Below are 18,416 nucleotides of genomic sequence, written 5' to 3' on the forward strand. Positions count from 1 at the left end.
CCTCCTCTGCTCTTACCGGAGTTACTTGTCCTGTCGCTGTGCCGTGTAGCCTGCTAGCTGGATAGCTAAGTCCGGGATGAGTGAGTGGAGCCAGGTTTCCGTGATGAAAAGGATGCAACTTTTCTTGATGGCATTATTTGTTGCAACCTGAAGCCTCAGTTCATCCATTTTATTAACAAGCCATCTTGCATTGGTGAGGAAGATGCTGGGAAGCGGTGGTTTGTGTGGCTTCCTTCGTAGCCTTGCTAGCGCGCCGGCCCTGCAGCCCCGCTTTTGTTTCCTCTCCCTGCGCCAGGGGTGCTTAACAGTTTAAAGGGGTGCTAAGAATAAATAATCGCTAATGAAAAAAGGTGTACTTTATTGTATTTAAAATATATTCCTTTTTTCAATAGTACATTGCAAATATACTAACAAAAAATTGTAATATCTTTAAATATATGAAAAGTATATTAGCATCATGCTTTTACCTATTTTCACAATACAACTTTTAACACACTTTAAAATAATTGTACCTTAGTATATTTTCTAAAAATATATATTTTAGAAAAATATACCGTCTTGAAGTGAAAATTCTGTTTATTTGCACTTTACTTAAAATATATATTTTAGGCATATTTTTAACTGTGTGATGAAAATGAATGATCATAACAATGCATTGAAGTATACTTTCAAAATACATTATAGTATACAATAGTATATTGTACAAAGTATAGCTAAGTAATATTTGTTTATTAATCTGCATTTGTTATTGAAGACTAAGTGTGCAATTTGTAGTATTTGGAATTTAAGCCAAAGGTATTACTGAGCATAGCCTAAACTTTTTACTCAAATTTATTACATGGCTTGGTTGAATTCTAATGTAGAATGCAGTCTGTTATTTCTTGATAACAGACCGCTGCTAAGTATAACACACCGTTGCCATGAAAAACAGAGCATTGCTATGGATGCAGGATTCTAAAATATAGAATTAAAACTAAACTAATTAGAACTAAAACTATTTTCTTTAGCGGAAGCAATACAATCGTTTTTAAATTAATAAACTCCTTTTTAAATCAATATTTTGTGTCAAATTATTGATTTATTTGGTAGGTAGCCATGTAATAAGCGGGATAATGTAGTGCGAGGTGGATGTTATAGCGAATACAACCACTTCAGGGATTGCCGCTGATGTCACCCCTTCGCGTCGGGGTCCTGATCAGCCTGTCGGGGTTGTATTCGCTATAACAACCGCCTCGCTCTACATTGTCCCTTACATAATACACTTATGGTATATGGCTTGTATGTTTCGAAGACACTCGTAATGAATTTGTAATGTACTTGTAACACAAATAAAGTTTAGGTTTAGGTTTATTTGTTTAGCACATGTTTAGTACAAGTACAAAACTATGCAAGGAGGGAACGAAGCCACTCTAGGCTTGTACAGAGCTCCACTCCTGCTCATATTAACTCATGAGACATGCAGACTAAACACTCAAAAAACAAAAAACACACAAAAAAAACACAAACAACAAACGAAACAAAGCAAGAGCATAAGCAGAAGAACTTAAAAAAAACAATACAAAACAACAATTCAATAACAAAAAATGATCAATCTAGAAAGAATGCAGAAAAAGCAAGCAATACCTAGAAAGGACTACATAAAGGCGTCAAGCTAACAATAGTAGTCTCTTCAAATGCTTTTTAAAAGCAGAATAAGAGGACATTGATCGCAACGTTGGACTTAAATCACTCCAGAGCTTAGGACCTCTAAAAGAAATATTAAATTGATGTCTTGTAGTTCGTGTGTATGGTAAGAGTAAAGTATTATTACTATGTCTAGTTTGAAATGAATGTACATGTGAGGTAAGGATAAACAAACTCTGAAAAGAGTCTGGTAGATCTTGTTTCCTATATATAAACTTATGGATAAGTAAACATGTTTGATAAATATTTACCTTATCAATAGGGAGAACTTTAAATTTATTATAAAGGGGTGCCGAGGGTGCATATCTATTTGAATGAGAAATAAATCTAAGATATTTCTTCTGTATGACTATTAATTTCTTCAGGTAGGTAGGATAGGTAGCTGCCCAGACAATATTGCAATAATTAATGAATGGAAACAGAAAGCTATAATATAAGGTTAAAAAAGCTGAGGAATGTACTAAAGGACAAACCCTCCTCAATATACCCAACATTTTAGCTGACCTCTTAGATACGAAGTTGATATGATTAGACCATTTAAGACCACTATCTATAATGACTCCCAAAAATTTGGTATGCTGAACCAATTCGATTTGAGTATTATTAATAAAAAAAATTGATAATTCTATAGGATAATGTTTGTTTGTATTACAGAAAATCATAAAGTTGCATTTTTTTATATTGAGAGTAAGTTTGTTCCATTGAAACCATTCCACAATGTATGATAGTTCCTCATTGACCGTTTTGATTAAAATATTAAAGTCTTGGTGAGAGGCTACAAGATTTGTATCATCTGCAAATAGTACTGGGAAGAAATTGGTACAAGTCATGGCCATATCATTAATATAAATTAAAAATAAAAGAGGCCCCAAAATTGATCCTTGAGGGACCCCAATCATAATTTGTGACTTCATGGAGGTATAGCCTTCCAGGTATACATATTGCTCTCTGTTAGCTAAGTAGCTCCTAAACCATCTCAAGGCAACATCCTCCACTCTGTATCTGCTAAGTTTGGCAATCAAAATATTGTGACTAACCGTATCGAATGCCTTACTCAGGTCCAGGAAGACTCCAAGAGCAAATTTTTTATTGTCAAGAGCTGAAGAAATATAGTTCTCAAGTTGAATAAGGGCATGCTCAGTAGAGTGTCGCTTCCGAGAACCATATTGATGTTTGTATAAAATATTATTGGCATCCAAGTGATTAAATAATCTAGAAAAGACAAGTCTTTCCAAGATTTTTGATATACACGGTAGAATTGATATTGGTCACTTTACACTTTACACTTTTACACTTTAATATCACTAATCAAGCATGTAATTAATTAGTCCCTACACAGGCATATACTATAACTTGTCGACTTGCAGTCCCATAGACATAGCCTATAGGCGTAGCAACGTATTATGTCCATGTATATATTATAACAGATAGTGAGGGCTTTAAAACTGCAGTAAGCTAAAGTAAGGAACGCGCTTATGCTTTTAAAACGCAAACAAAATGGAAAATAGTGCGGGTGTCGAGACGTGTTTACAAAAGTTGAACTTTTAAAGGGTCATGAAACCCTAAACCAATTTTTCTGAGATTTTAACAGAGGTAGGTGTGTTGAACACCATAGAATACAATGTTATAATCTGTAAAATTTAATAATAGGATATAAATGGTTAAATTTGAGTTTGTATCGGCTATTTTCGTCTTCCGGGTTTGAAATCTTCATCGAGTCCACGTCACAGGATGTGACGTTTTTCTGTACGGATCGTCCGTTGATGACTCATCGTTGTCTCATAATTATTAATGAGGCTGAGCCTTCATATCCAATGAGAAGACACTTCACTGAATTAATCATGATACCACGTGGATCTTTCCAATGATAGACCTGTCAAACAAACTGTGACACTGCGTAGTCGATGAGAGAGGCGATCATGGGACGCAAGTGTTTGTATTCGTGGTGCAAAAGTTCAAGCGCATTGCATAGCTTTCCCCGCGATGCTGCCAGGGCTAGAGTCTGGCTCCGTGCGGCTGGTTGGCCATCCACAACGGACACATCTCATTTATAAAAAATGTAATTAATACTAAAATGCAATACAGTGAAGGAGTGTCAAGATGCGTTTACCTGTGCAACTTCCCTACAGCACAAGTTTTCTCTTGGAGACAGTCTGGTACAGTGACCACAGGTACACCTGTTGCAAAATTATACGTTTATGAATAAAAACGTTAGGCTAATTTCAGGTCGGACTTTTGCCTGCAGAAGGGGTTTTGTTATCTGATAAGTCGCTACCATTCTGACACTTCTCCCATCCGCGCGGCCTCCGGTTCGCCCATGTTTTCCTCCACAGTCACGGGAAGGGCTAATGGTTCAAATAAATAGGGCAGAGGACCTGCACCGCCATCGTTTATCTCGCTATTTTGCCCTGGTGATGCAGGAGGAGAGAAGTCCTCCACCTCCACAGAACCCTGCGTGCTGCCATCACTGTATATTTCTATGTCGCTGTCCATCTTTACTATTGTTGTTCAGGTGGCGCGTCGATCTAGGCTATGCACGGAATTTTTTTTGAACAGGAAATGTATTATTTGCAAATATATTAATTTATAGTGTGTATATAAAATATATAGTTGTTTATAATGACATTATAATTAATATGTACATTTAATATGTTTTATTCGATAGAATTTGATGACAGGGCGTTCAGTTACTTTTGAAATTACAGAAATAGTGTCAGTGTATTGCCAGCTTTTAAAAAAACAACTTTTTTTGCTTACGTTTTACGACACATTTGTAATGACATTGTCATTGCATACAATGACAGTTATCCCTGCCGTGCAATACCACACCCACACTCCCCTCCCCTTCTCACAGCCATCCACGCCCATTTCAGTTGCATTTTTCAAAAACAGTGTGAGCTAGACTTGCGCTGAAAGAGGGGGGTTTCATGACCATTTAACTTGACACTGCATTTTAAAACATGGCGCGAGAAACTGTAAAAGCACAAGAGATGCAATAACGGTCAAACGGTCATCTTTGAATAAACATGAGCACTGCACGTTTCAAAGTCAAAACGCGGCGGTTTTTTTATATGATTGTATCTTTGAAGGGAACTGACTGTCTTTAGAAAAGTTTCGATGTTATTTTCATTGATCGTTCCTGATAAAGCAGCGTTTATGAGCGTTGCGCTGCTTTGTGTACAGCCGTTACCATGGAAACCGCTATGCATATGCATATATGCATTGATAACAATATCCATCATATCAGTTTTGAAAGGATTTTTTTTAAACACGTTTTTAAAGCTTTATTTGTCAATGACCCTCATATTTGTTTGATTGCACTGTTAATTAAAAAAATAATTCAGTTATTATTAAATATCAAGATGACCCTTTTATAATTATACAACATAAGCCAGAAGTTAAAGGATTTTGATGAAGTGTATTACTTTTTAAAGCTGGGCTCGCCCTGAACAAAGAATCCTCCTCCTCATCAAGAATAGCATTAAGGCCTAGGCCTAGAGCAGCAAATAACACAAAACAACACATTTCAATTGTGCACTCATCAAAACACAGTTGATGGAGATCATTTACTGCATAAATTATAATTTACTTGATTTACTTGAATATATGCTCAGATGGAGACTGTACAATGACAATGCCCTTACCTTGATATTTTGTGAAATGCCATTCTACTGCTAGTCCCTTTGTGGTCTTTGCCATCAGTTTTTTCTTCTGTAGAAGTAATGGACCAGCAGCACACTCAAGGTGATCAGCATGGCTGGCTGTTTTTTGAGAGCAGAATATATATTTTTTGAGAGCAGAACAAATCTTGCAATAAAGCAAACAAACTATTGCAGAGTAATGCAGATAGTCAAACAGAATGAGTGTTTGCTATAACAACTGTCAACATTCTAATTTTTCTCAGCTGTGATGTCACTGGTGATCTCACCTAGGCCTGTATTTCTCTAATAATCACTCTGACCTCCTTTATAAACTGCCCTCTCTTATTGCCAGTCTGATCTGCTATTGAACCTGTATACAAACTAATATATCTATAAATTAAAGGTTCGTAAAACTCTAAATCAGACATTTTCTGGCTCGCCCTGAACAGGCTCGCCCTGAACAAAGCATCTTCCTCCTCATCTAGAATAGCATTAAGGCCTAGCCCTAGAGCAGCAAATAACACAAAACAACACATTTCAATTGTGCACTCATCAAAACACAGTTGATGGAAATCATTTACTGCATAAATGATAATTTACTTGATTTACTTGAATATATACGCAGATGGAGATGGTAACGTTACAATGACAATGCGCTTACCTTGATATTTTGTGAAATGCCATTCTAGTAGTCCCTTCGTTGTCTTGCAATCAGTTTTTCTTGTGTGGGTCGTTCCGACCGCATTGATGCATGTTTGTTCACCTTGGTGAAGAAGTAACGCACCAGCAGCAGACTCGCAGTGATCAGCATGGCTTGATGTTTTTTGAGAGCCAGCTCAATCTTCCAGACAACAGTTCAAACTTGGTCTTGTAGATTGAATATATCGACTTAATTGTATGCAACCGTGCAGAATGTAACTTGCAGAATAAATATTATTTTCAAGCAGAACAAATCTTGCAATAAAGCAAACAAACTATTGTATTAAAGTAAGCAGTACAGAGTAATGCAGATAGTCTAACAGACGTCATCAATGTTCGCGGCGGCCATGTTGTTGACATAGAAACCACGGCAACTGTCAGTCTGTCAATTGACAAGCGAGGCAGCGTCGGTATTATCCATGGCATTATCGCTGTATTTTTATTTTTTTTAAACAGCGCGATGGTGTGTTGTGAAATACACGGCTGTTCTAACAACAGCAATAAGAACCCCGGAGTTAGTTTTTAATGCGATACCGACTGTCAGAAAACGTGAAGGGAAGGAAACAGAGGAGTTGAGCCAGCACAGGAGAGACTTGTGGCTAGCTAGGATAAATATAGGCTAAACTTTCAGCTAACTCCCCACAGCAAAGTCTGTTCCCATCATTTTACCACATGTTAGGGGGGGATGTAAAAAAAAATATTGCATGACAATAAGTTTATTGTGATTGTCAAAACATTTTAGTAACTAAACTGAATTTTATTAGGTTTAGTGACAACATGTTACAATGTTTACAAGCCGCAGAAGTCAAGGAGCCTCTCATTGCGAAAGGGGGAGAGAAATGACAGACTCACCTTCACCATTAGCGGGGAAGACATCCCCCACATCGTGGATCAGCCCATCCGAAGCCTAGGAAGACCTTATACATCTGGTCTCTCAGACAAGGATATGGGGAAAATCATCCTTCTGCAGCTGTCAGAAGGCCTATCCAAGATTGACGCAAGCCAGTTACCCGGAAAGTACAAGGTGTGGTGTTATCACTTCACCCTGTACCCAAGGGTGATGTGGCCTCTGAAGCTGTGCGAAGTCACCTCATCAGCCGTAAGCCGGATGGAGGCAAAAGCCAACTCCTTCATCCGTAAATGGCTTGGCCTACCACGGTGCTTTTCAGCTGCTGGCCTGTATGGATTGAACTCACTCCAGCTACCCCTGAAATCCATCACCCTGGGCTATAAGCAGGAGAAAGCAAGGCTGGTGATGGAATTAAGGGACTCCTCCGACAGGACAGTGGCTGATGCAAATGCCAGAGTTGAGACTGGAAAGAAGTGGAGGGCCAAGGAGGAGGTGCAGAAGGTCATGGTAAGACTGCAACATCAACAAGTCGTGGGCATGGTCCAGACAGGGCGGGCAGGCCTTGGATGGAGCAAGCCACCCATCCCATGGTCCAAGGCAAGTAGGAAGGAGAGGAAGGACCTTGTTGTTGCAGAGGTCACCAGGATTGAGCAGGAGGAGATCAGAGTTAGGTCTGTGGTACAGGGGCAGCAGGGGCGGTGGACAACTTGGGAGGGTGTTGCGAGCCGAGCAATCAGCTGGGCAGAGTTCTGGAAACTGCCACAGGCTCGGCTCAGTTTCCTCATTAGGGCAACATACGACACCCTCCCGAGCCCTAAAAACCTCCACCAATGGCTTGGAACAGAGCAATCCTGTGACCTCTGTGGGACCATCAATGCCTCACTCCAGCATATTCTGTCGGGCTGTAAAACAGCACTGACACAGGGTCGGCTCAGATGGCGGCATGACCAAGTGCTCAGGAAGCTGGCAGAGGTGCTGGAGGAAAGTCGACAGGAGGCAAACAACCAGAGTCCATCAGGGAGCCAATGCAGGATCCACTTCATTAGGCAGGGGGAACACGCAATACATACCATCAAGAGACAACCCGCCAAGCTATTAACACCAGGGGCGGTGTGGAAGATGGAAGTAGACTTGGGAAGGCAGCTCCAGTTCCCACAGGAGATATGCAGCACCACCCTAAGACCAGAATCTAAGTTTGTTTTGTTTTTACCTTATTGGAATCGAAATTAGGAATCGATAAGCAGAATCGGAATTGTTAAAATTCAAACGATACCCAACCCTATGTATAATATAGGTTCTTTATCAAGAATGAATTCAGGCTGAATGAAAATATGGAGCTTTATGATCTCTGGCATTCACTTAGTATTGATCTTAAGGATTTTAGAGGAAATTTTCTTGTACATTGGGAAAAAAGCACAGTGTGGAAGGTAGACCATGACTGCTGTCTTCATGAGAAATGAGATGTATTCCCATCAGCATTTTCATTGTTTGTTTTTCAACATACTATGAATTTACCAGAACATCCCCGTCTTCAATCAATCAATCAATCAATAATTTATTTATAGAGCATATTTAAGACACAACCGAAGTTGACCAAAGTGCTTTACAAGGAATAAAAGAGACACACAAAATAAAACCAATATACATACATAAATACCAGACAAAACAAAAACACTCAGTAGAATAAAAGAAAAATCCAGGAAGACAAACTACAGAGTGTTAAAAGCCAAGGTGAATAAATGAATCTTGAGCTGAGATTTAAAAGTACAGATAGATGGAGCATGCCTAATAGAAGGAGGAAGGCTGTTCCACAGCTTCGGCCCAGCAGCGGCAAAAGCGTGATCACCACGTTTTTTTAAGTTTTACTTTAGGGACTGTAAGACGGCCAAGGTCAGAGGATCTCAGGTTTCTTTAGGTCTTGCCCTAAGTGAAACTTCAGGTCTTGCCCTTAGCAGTCATGAGATCCTGAGGTTGCGATGAAACAAATCTCAAAAAGCTTGTGTTTTCACTTTACATTATTTCAGTGTATTTTCTTAGACTTCAGATGTATGTAGATGTAATCGCATGTATGCATACTTTGACAGTCCATTTTCAAGTGTATAGTAAGACATGCTTAAACAGACTGTCCTTCCGTAGCCGTCACCCATGCTGTGCATGAGTCAAAATTTCACTTCCTGCATTTCTGTCACATGAATGATGAGCAAAAACACTTCCTTATGAAGGCAAATAGAATTTACTGATGCTGTTTTTTGGTTTCATTTGTAATTATTGATTTATTTTAAAGCTGTCTTTATTTATTGGCAAGTAGTAAGTTATTTTATTTTATTTGAGTAAGATAGGATCATAAGCGCAATATATTGGGAGACATATAGAGTGGGTCAGACATGATTTTGACCACTTCATTAAGTTTTGTTTTGTAGAAAACCTTTCTTTAAAGTGAAAGTGAAATTTCTAAAGTCGTGATTACGAGCTCATCACATTCAAGTGCTTTGTTGTTGGAAAGAACAGGAATCATGGAGGACACCAGGTTTATTCTTGCTATTTTTGGAAAAATCCGAAATGATATTAATGTTCCCTTCACTCCCTGCTGAAAAAACCCTCCCGCTAAATCCAGCCTAGGCTGGTTAGTTGGAAGTAGCTGGTTTAGGCTTGTCTTCCAGCCCAGCCAAACTGGTGTTCAGTGGGTTTTAGCTGGTCTTTCAGCTGGTCTCCCGGCTTGACCAGCTAAGACCAGCCTGGTCAGCTAAAAAAAAAAAAAAGAAGTGTCCAAAACCCCTCTAAAACCAGCCAGGGAGACCTACACTGGTTGTCTGGTTTCAGCTGTTTTTCCCAGCAGGACTAACAGTGACAACTGACAATGTGAACATCCACCATGCTATCTAGATGGTCAGCTTGCTGACGATTCTGGAATTTCTGTCAAATACGGGCTATTTTCGCTGTAAAATATGCTTTAAATGATTATTCATATATGTAAATATGCATTACTTTAATTACAAGACAAGGCGATATAGCTGTTGCAGAAAAAAACTAATAAAGAATAGCAGTCACAGCAGCAATCGTTCTCCGCTCTGCCATGTTTAAAGTTTATGGCCAGCCCAATTCGAGAGCCCCGAGCTTCCCAGTAGTAAATTCGACTCGAGAGGTTGTTCGTGTCCAATTTTTACCAAGGAAACTAGCATTTACGATATTTCCATTAGCACGTATTGGCAGCATAAAAATGCTATACATAGCCTATTTATATGTCATAGGTGTAATGCTGAAATTCACAGAAGACGAAGATGAAGATGATTCCAAGGTTTATTAAACAAGTAGGCTAACAAAAAGAGCCAACAACACGAAACAGTGTGCTAGTGTGATATAGTGATTTTTATGGTTATTAATTTCTTCAAATGCATTATAGAATTGTTCAATGTTATTTTCTTGATATTGCTCATATTGTTTGAATGTTTATTTGTGCTTTAGGTAAACAAAATGAGTAAGAGCGTTATGTGCATTAATCCATTTAATTATTTTCATTTGGCATACCAGCGTGATGACGTCATCGCACACTTCGGTATGTGGCGCGCGCCCGTGATACGCTCCATTCAGAATCAATACACTGTTAAAGAAGCAATCACTGCAGCGCTCTCTGTTATTTTATTCTTTTTTATTCTTCTTTAATCTTTTTGTACTTCTTCTTCAGAGGTACTACAATTTTGGAGGCACCGCTGGGATAGATGTCAGATGGTTTATCCACCTTGATCGGCAGGGAACCGCCTAGCGACATTCATCCTTTAACTACCCAGATGTATATCAGTTGAGTAAAGTGACAAGGCAGAACTGATTGAACGGAGCATGCACTGGAGGTACAGAGGCAGCTGAGTTAAATCAGATAAGTCAAAGTTCACGTGCGACACTGTGAAACACTGCAGCAACGATGGATGACTTGCAAAGTATTCAGGAAGAAATCGGTGAGAGACTGTGTACATTGCCAAGAGGAAAATTAATTGAACTGAGTCAGTTCCTTGAAATTCATTTAGAAGCAAATGTCACACGCCTTTCTCTCGTTAGTCTTCTCAGTAATCATCTGCTACGAAGTGAGTTGGAGGAACTTGAGGATGGAGGCATGGCTGAACTATTAAGCATAAATGATAAATTGAGTGAAATAATGCTAACTGATGTAAACGTGAGTGAGCCAAGCCCAGAGCCGGGACAGGTAGAGGAAAGAGAAAATGTAGTACAAAGACAACCAGGAGAAATTAAGCACACAACTGATCTGCTTCCTGCTGTGCAAACACATCCAACCGTTTCACAGAGCACGAGGCTGAGGCCAGCATCAGCAGACAGTGTAGCAGTTAACTCTTCACTGCCTCCGCAGGGACAAATGATACCAACTGTATGGCACAGGGAGTTTAAGATTTCTGGTTTTATCGGAGAGCCTGGCCAAAGAGACAGATTAACCTTTTCGAGTTTGGCACGTCAAATTGAAAGCGGACTAAATAAGGGCTACCCAGAGCACGAGATTGTTGATTCAGTTATTCGAGCCATTACACCAGGCCTTCAATTACGTAGCTACTTAGAAGGGAAAACTGATTTGACCTTACCAATGTTGAGACGAATTCTTCGGTCCCATTACCAAGAGAAAAACGCCACTGAATTGTACAAGCAACTTACTGCAGAATCACAACGTGTAAAAGAAACACCCCAAAGTTTCCTCATACGTGTGCTTGACTTGAGGCAGAAAATTCTCTTTGCGTCACAAGAAGACGAGTCAGGGTTGAAATATGACCCAGCACTCGTGCAGAATATGTTTCTTCACACTGTCTTGACAGGTCTACAAAATGACCGTATCCAGAGTGATCTCCAACCGTACCTGACAGACACCACAGTCACAGACGAGACACTGCTGGAAAAGTTGAATGTTGCATGCTCCCACGAGGCTGAGAAACAGAGTAAACGAAAAAGTGAACGCAGTGCCACTGTGAATGTTACTCAGTTAAGTGAACCAACTCTGCATTTAAAAAGCAAACAAAAACAGCCAAAATCTGATTTGATGTCACAGTTGAAAAGTTTAAGTGAAGAAGTTAAGCAGATCAAGGAATCGATGCAGCAACCCTCACCTCTGCCACAACAATGCTGCACTGTCAACAATGATGTCTCAACTTTAAGAACAGTCCACCAATCCATCTCAGAGGAGAATCAGGTGCCGCAGAGCCAGGCCTGGAGGCAGAGTCAAAACGGAGGTGAGCAACAACGGCAGTACCCATTTGAAGTTTCTCATTTCACACCACAACCATATCAACGGCGGATGAGTCCGATGCCAGTGCAGTACTTCCAGCCAACTCATTCATCTCAGTATGCAGCTCAAGGGTTCAATCCGCAGCAGTTTCACGCAGAGTCACAGTCATACGTCGCAACGCCACAATCACAGTATTTCCAGCCGTACCGACAGTCACGCCCCTCGAGGCCAAGACAGTGTTTTCATTGTCAGCAAGCGAGATCGATGGAACTGTGCACCCATTGTTACCGCTGTGGCAGCAATGAACATTTCCTGGCGGGTTGCAAAGAGAGAGGTACCCGAACACAGCGTAGAGTTCAGTTAAACGAGGACGGGTTACCACCGCGGGACAGGGAGTGACCCATCAAGTGAAATTGTCCCCGTCGTATCCAAAGCAGCAAGTGGAAAGAGTTGGAATGGAGCCAGAGATCATCCCTTATGAGTGCAATCTAATTTCTGAGTGTCAAGTCAACAAACATTCGCCTGTGACTTCTCTGGTTGGTAAACAATGCTTAGTGACATGTTATCTGAATGGACACAAAACAGAGGCATTGTGGGACACAGGATCCCAAGTGTGCATTGTAGATCGACAGTGGAAGGATCAGTACATACCTGGAGTAAAGATACGAGAAGTTTCTGAAGCGACAGAGGCCACAGACAACTTGAATCTTGTCGCAGCCAATGGCTCCATTATGCCCTATGAAGGATGGGTCGAAATCACGTTCAATTTGGCTCCCCCTGCAAACAAAATGAAAGAATTAGTCATCCCTGTACTCGTCTTAAGAGGCCAGCAGTTGTCCAAGCCAATCATTGGTTACAATGTAATTGAGCAGGTCATGAAACAGAGTGAAGCTAGGGGGCAGTGTGATGTGAGCAAAGGACTGTTGAATAAGACTGTTAGATGTGCCTTTCCAAGTTTGAGGAGAAGTAAAGTCCAAACATTCATTAACCTTGTGACAGCTGAAAGGTCAAGTGAGTATTTAGTTAAGACGACAAGAGACCATGTGACTGTGCCAAAACATGCTATCATGCAGGTCAAGTGTCAAGTAAAAGCGCCATGTATGAAGCAGGATAGTGTCATGTTGTTTGAACCATCTGTCAATCTACAGTACCCTGATGGACTGGAACCCATTGAAACACTCTTGACTCTGAAAAAGGGGAGCCGACCTGTGATCCAAATCAGTGTCCAGAATGTGACCGAACACGATATCCTTCTGGTAGGAAAGACTGAACTTGGGACGGTACAAACAATAAAGTCAGTGTTACCAGCGACAGCGTCAACTGGCGTAACAACAGCCAGTGTTAATGAAAGTGCAAAGCCAACAAGTGAGTGTGCGACTAATGGTGAAGGTGTGTGGGACCCACCTGTGGACGTGAGTTATTTGTCTCTGGAGCAGCAACAGAAAGTCAGACAAATGCTGCGAGAGGAATGTCATTCCTTCTCAAAATCAGATGAGGACATCGGGTGTGTCAAAGACCTACAATTGAGCATCAGGTTAACAGATCAGACACCTGTTGTGCGAATGTATACATCTGTTCCAAAACCGTTGTACCAAGAAATGAAAGACTATCTTCATGATTTGATCGCCCAGGGGTGGATTGAAAAATCTCATTCGCCTTATTCATCTCCAATTGTGTGTGTCAGAAAAAAAGATGGCAGCCTGAGGTTGTGTATTGACTACAGGGACCTCAACCGGAAAACAGTGCCTGACCGTCAACCGATTCCCAGAGTACAGGACATACTGGATGGCTTGGGAGGAAATAGGTGTTTCTCTTTACTGGACCAAGGAAAGGCGTACCATCAAGGTTTTATGGCACCAGAAAGTAGACCGTTGACGGCCTTTTGTACACCGTGGGGGTTATATGAATGGGTCCGTATTCCCTTTGGGCTCATGAATGCTCCTGCTGCATTCCAGCAGTTCATGGAAGGATGCCTGGAAGGACTACGAGATGACATTTGTGTACCTTACCTCGACGACATCTTAGTCTTCACTAAATCCTTTGATGATCACGTTGAGGCGGTAAGAAAAGTCTTACAGCGGCTGCGGTCGCATGGGGTGAAATTGAAGCCAAAGAAATGTGAGTTGTTCAAAGATGAGGTCCGCTACTTGGGAAGGATAGTTTCAAAAGAAGGGAGCAGGATGGATCCAGCAGATACTGTAGCAGTGACAGCACTGAAGGAAAAGAGACCCACCACAGTTGGAGAATTGAGGAAGGTTTTAGGCTTGTTAAGTTACTACCGGCCTTACATTAAAGACTTCTCGAGGATTGCTTGCCCCCTGTATGGCCTGCTGAAAAGTGACAATAACAAGGTACAAACAAAAGGGAAAGGAAAAAGAGGGACTTACCTCAAGAGTCATGTGGTTCCATCAAGTCAGTTGGTTGAATGGACGGAGGAACATCAGGAAACACTCGAAAAACTGATTGATTGTCTAGTTAAGCCGCCTGTGCTGGGGTTCCCAGACTTTACAAAGCCGTTTGTACTGCATACCGATGCGTCAAATCAGGGACTGGGCGCTGTCCTGTATCAACACCAGGAAGAGAAATTAAGAGTGATTGCTTATGGATCGAGGACATTAACGACAGCAGAACAGAATTACCATTTGCACAGTGGTAAATTGGAGTTCTTGGCTCTCAAATGGGCTATCACTGAAAAATTCAGAGATTATCTTTACTATGCGCCCACATTTACAGCGTACAGTGACAATAATCCCCTCACCTATGTTTTGACGTCCGCCAAGTTGAACGCAACGGGATGCCGATGGGTCGCAGAGCTTGCTGATTTCCACTTCGCTATCCGGTATCGGCCTGGAAAGGAAAACATTGATGCTGACGCATTATCCAGGTTGACAACACTCTCAGAAAAAAATGTCCCAGAATACACAGAGGAGCTCTCATCAGATTCAATAGGAGCCATGATACAGGCGGTGGAAGTCCAGTCTGAATCAGGGATACCATGGTCCTTTGCTATAGCTTGCCAGGGTTCACCAACATGTGCAGAGACCAGTACAACATCAGCAGGACCCCTGTCAAAAGAAGAGATCAGAAGAGCTCAGAGGGAAGACAACGAAATAGAGTTGGTAATTCGTCACTTACAGTCAGGAGTAAAGCCTTCTTCTAAGCAGTGGAGGTCTGCGGGTTCAGCAGCGAAAAGTTTGATGAGAGGGTGGGATAAGCTAATGCTGGATGAGGATGGCATTCTGCAAAGAAAAACAGCACAGAGAACTCAGCTTGTATTGCCAGCAGGATACAGGAAAATTGCACTGGAAGAATTGCATGACAAAATGGGACACCAAGGCGTTGATCGGACCACAAGTTTAATGAGAGACCGCTTCTTTTGGCCCCACATGCAGCGTGACATTGAGCATTATGTGTTGAGAACCTGCTCCTGCATTAAGCAAAAGAAACTGTGCAGAGAAACAAGAGCACCCCTTAAACCAATCACGACGACTTGCCCATTTGAACTTGTGTCAGTCGACTTCCTTCACTTGGAAAAATGCAGAGGAGGATATGAATATATCCTTGTCATCGTCGATCATTTCACACGATTCGCACAGGCATATGCAACAACGTCAAAATCTGGCAAGACTGTGGCCGACAGACTCTTTAACGACTTCGCTCTCAAGTTTGGATTCCCGTTGAGGATACACCATGATCAGGGGGGAGAATTTGAAAATCAGCTGTTTGGGCAATTGCAAAAGTATAGTGGGATCACTGGATCAAGAACTACTCCCTACCACCCCCAAGGAAATGGGCAAGTTGAGAGATTTAATCGTACGTTGTTGCAAATGTTGAAAACTCTCACTGAAAAACAGAAATCAAGTTGGAAAGACTCATTGAACAAGTTGATCTATGCCTACAATTGCACAAAAAGTGAAGTGACTGGTTTCTCCCCGTTTCACCTCTTGTTTGGTCGTTCCCCGAGACTACCCATTGATGTTCTCTTCGGGCTTAATGCAGACAGCCTGCCCACAAACAAAAGTGAGTACCTGGAGACTTGGAAACAAGGGATGCAAGAAGCACAAGAGATCGCTAGAGAACATGCAAAAAAGGCAAGCGAGCGTAATAAACGAAATTATGATCAAAAAGTGAGATACACAGACCTTGACTCAGGAAGTCGAGTCCTTGTAAGAAATCTGACTCCGAGGGGAGGACCAGGTAAACTTCGGAACTATTGGGAAGAACAAGTTCATGTTGTTGTACGCCGAGTTGCTGAGGATGTGCCGATTTATGAGATAAAGCCAGAGCGAGGAAAAGGGAGGTCACGAGTATTACACCGAAACTTGCTGATGCCATGCGATTACTTACCTCTTGAAGTCGATCCAACGCCGAAACCCAAATCACAGCAGAGACAGCCACAGGGGAACTCCAGCACACCTGTAAATCGAATGGACGAAAGTGAGTTGGAAAGTGAAAGTGACTCTGAGTATTATACACCAGTTGAGCCTTGCCAGTTGAGAAAGCAGCCTAGTGGTAATGATCAGAGACAAGAGGAAGCGCTAATACAGTTTTCACCTCCTGAGTTACCTGCTCATCAGAGTGCATCAGATAGTTCTCCATTGATACAGCTTGAACTAGAACTGTTGCCTACAGCTGAAGTGGAACAAGATGTTCCCACACCTGCTCATGTACCTGTGAAAGAGAACAGATTTGAACTGCTTGGAAGACAAATGCAAAATGAGCCAGTGAGTGCACATGAAAACTTACCTGCGAAAGAACCAGAGGAAATTGAGTCAAATGACAGACCTGTTGAGGTGCAAAGAGGATACCAGTACTCAGGGAGGCAACGACGTCCACCAAAGAAGTTCACCTATGATAGTTTAGGGACTCCTACCTGTTACAAAGTGCAAGCAACTGGTTCTGGGTATGATCCACACTTTCCTAACATGTGGATACCTACATTTACGCCTTGGGTGCCAACTGTGTTTCCCTACCCGAGACCACCATCTGTGTATTAAACTTGAACTGAAACTGAAACAGAAATTGAGAACACACACTAATTGTTCTTACTGACTAGTACACACACTAATTGTTCATTTGGACTGTGAAAGAACTTTTGAAAAACAAAGAACTGTTGCCTACATATGCACATACACATAAATGGGACTGTTTCTGGGCCAAAGGGACATGGACTGTTTTGCAAGGCCTATAAAAACATTGAGTGAACTCTTTGGAAAAAGTTTTTGAAACATTTTTGCACAGACTTTGAACCATTATTTTTGCAGTTCTCTACATGGCATTCGGCCTGGGACTTCAAAGTATTTTTGTGCGCTGAAATGGACTTTTGTGTTTTTTTCCTTTTGGACATTGGATGAAATCCCTGAACTTGAAATTATTTTGAGATGGGGTATGATCTATTACATTTGAAAAAAAATTGTAATCGGTTGACAAGGACTGTGGGCAAATGTGAACTTAAAGTGTCATTATAGAGGAAACGTGATGTGGAAAAAAAAAAGAGAGCTGTTATATGGCATGGGTATAAATAGAAAGTTATAAGGGCATTGGTAGATGTCGGGACGACATCTTATCCTGGGGGGGAGAGTGTGATATAGTGATTTTTATGGTTATTAATTTCTTCAAATGCATTATAGAATTGTTCAATGTTATTTTCTTGATATTGCTCATATTGTTTGAATGTTTATTTGTGCTTTAGGTAAACAAAATGAGTAAGAGCGTTATGTGCATTAATCCATTTAATTATTTTCATTTGGCATACCAGCGTGATGACGTCATCGCACACTTCGGTATGTGGCGCGCGCCCGTGATACGCTCCATTCAGAATCAATACACTGTTAAAGAAGCAATCACTGCAGCGCTCTCTGTTATTTTATTCTTTTTTATTCTTCTTTAATCTTTTTGTACTTCTTCTTCAGAGGTACTACTTCGGTATGTGGCGCGCGCCCGTGATACGCTCCATTCAGAATCAATACACTGTTAAAGAAGCAATCACTGCAGCGCTCTCTGTTATTTTATTCTTTTTTATTCTTCTTTAATCTTTTTGTACTTCTTCTTCAGAGGTACTACACTAATACACCAACAGACACTGAACTGATGACAAGTAGGGATGGCTGACGCGAAACAGTCGTTCCGAAGCTTTGCGAGATCCCGAAACGCAGATGTTTCGAAACACTGATCCGAAGTGTGATTCAAAACACCCATGTCACGTGACTTTGGCCAAACGAAGCCTCGAAGTGTTTCACTAGTGTTTCATCCAGGGGGGTAATCGAGCTCTCGATTTCCGTACCACCCCCGGCGGCCGCCATTGGCTAACAAGCCTTCACCTGCT

At 41.2% G+C, this 18,416-nt stretch overlaps 2 protein-coding genes across 10 annotated transcripts in view; one reads left to right on the forward strand and one right to left on the reverse strand.

Annotated features, from left to right (window-relative positions):
• Positions 1-18,416, forward strand: part of cd68 (CD68 molecule) — a 72,224-nt gene that overhangs the window by 40,701 nt on the left and 13,107 nt on the right. The gene's annotated exons all lie outside the window — the stretch shown is intronic.
• Positions 10,225-18,002, reverse strand: LOC309489372 (uncharacterized protein). Of its 9 annotated transcripts, none has more exons than XR_014202403.1 (7): positions 16,646-18,002; positions 16,439-16,507; positions 16,234-16,301; positions 16,033-16,095; positions 15,227-15,330; positions 14,850-15,156; positions 10,225-14,652 (listed from the first exon to the last, which is right to left on the reverse strand). XR_014202403.1 is itself a non-coding variant. In XM_082158128.1 (7 exons), exons 2-7 carry the CDS (start codon positions 16,688-16,690, stop codon positions 15,098-15,100), a joined length of 396 nt encoding a protein of 131 aa, XP_082014254.1. In that variant the 5' UTR covers positions 16,691-16,762; positions 16,838-18,002; the 3' UTR covers positions 10,225-15,097. The 9 variants fall into 9 exon arrangements, 8 of the variants coding, with proteins under 8 accessions (XP_082014254.1, XP_082014250.1, XP_082014253.1 ...); XM_082158128.1 differs by having other exon boundaries at positions 10,225-15,156; positions 16,658-16,762; positions 16,838-18,002; XM_082158124.1 differs by having other exon boundaries at positions 10,225-15,156; positions 16,646-16,762; positions 16,838-18,002.

Source organism: Leuciscus leuciscus (genome assembly GCF_965113295.1).
Source record: "Leuciscus leuciscus genome assembly, chromosome: 2".
Lineage (NCBI taxonomy): Eukaryota > Metazoa > Chordata > Actinopteri > Cypriniformes > Leuciscidae > Leuciscus > Leuciscus leuciscus.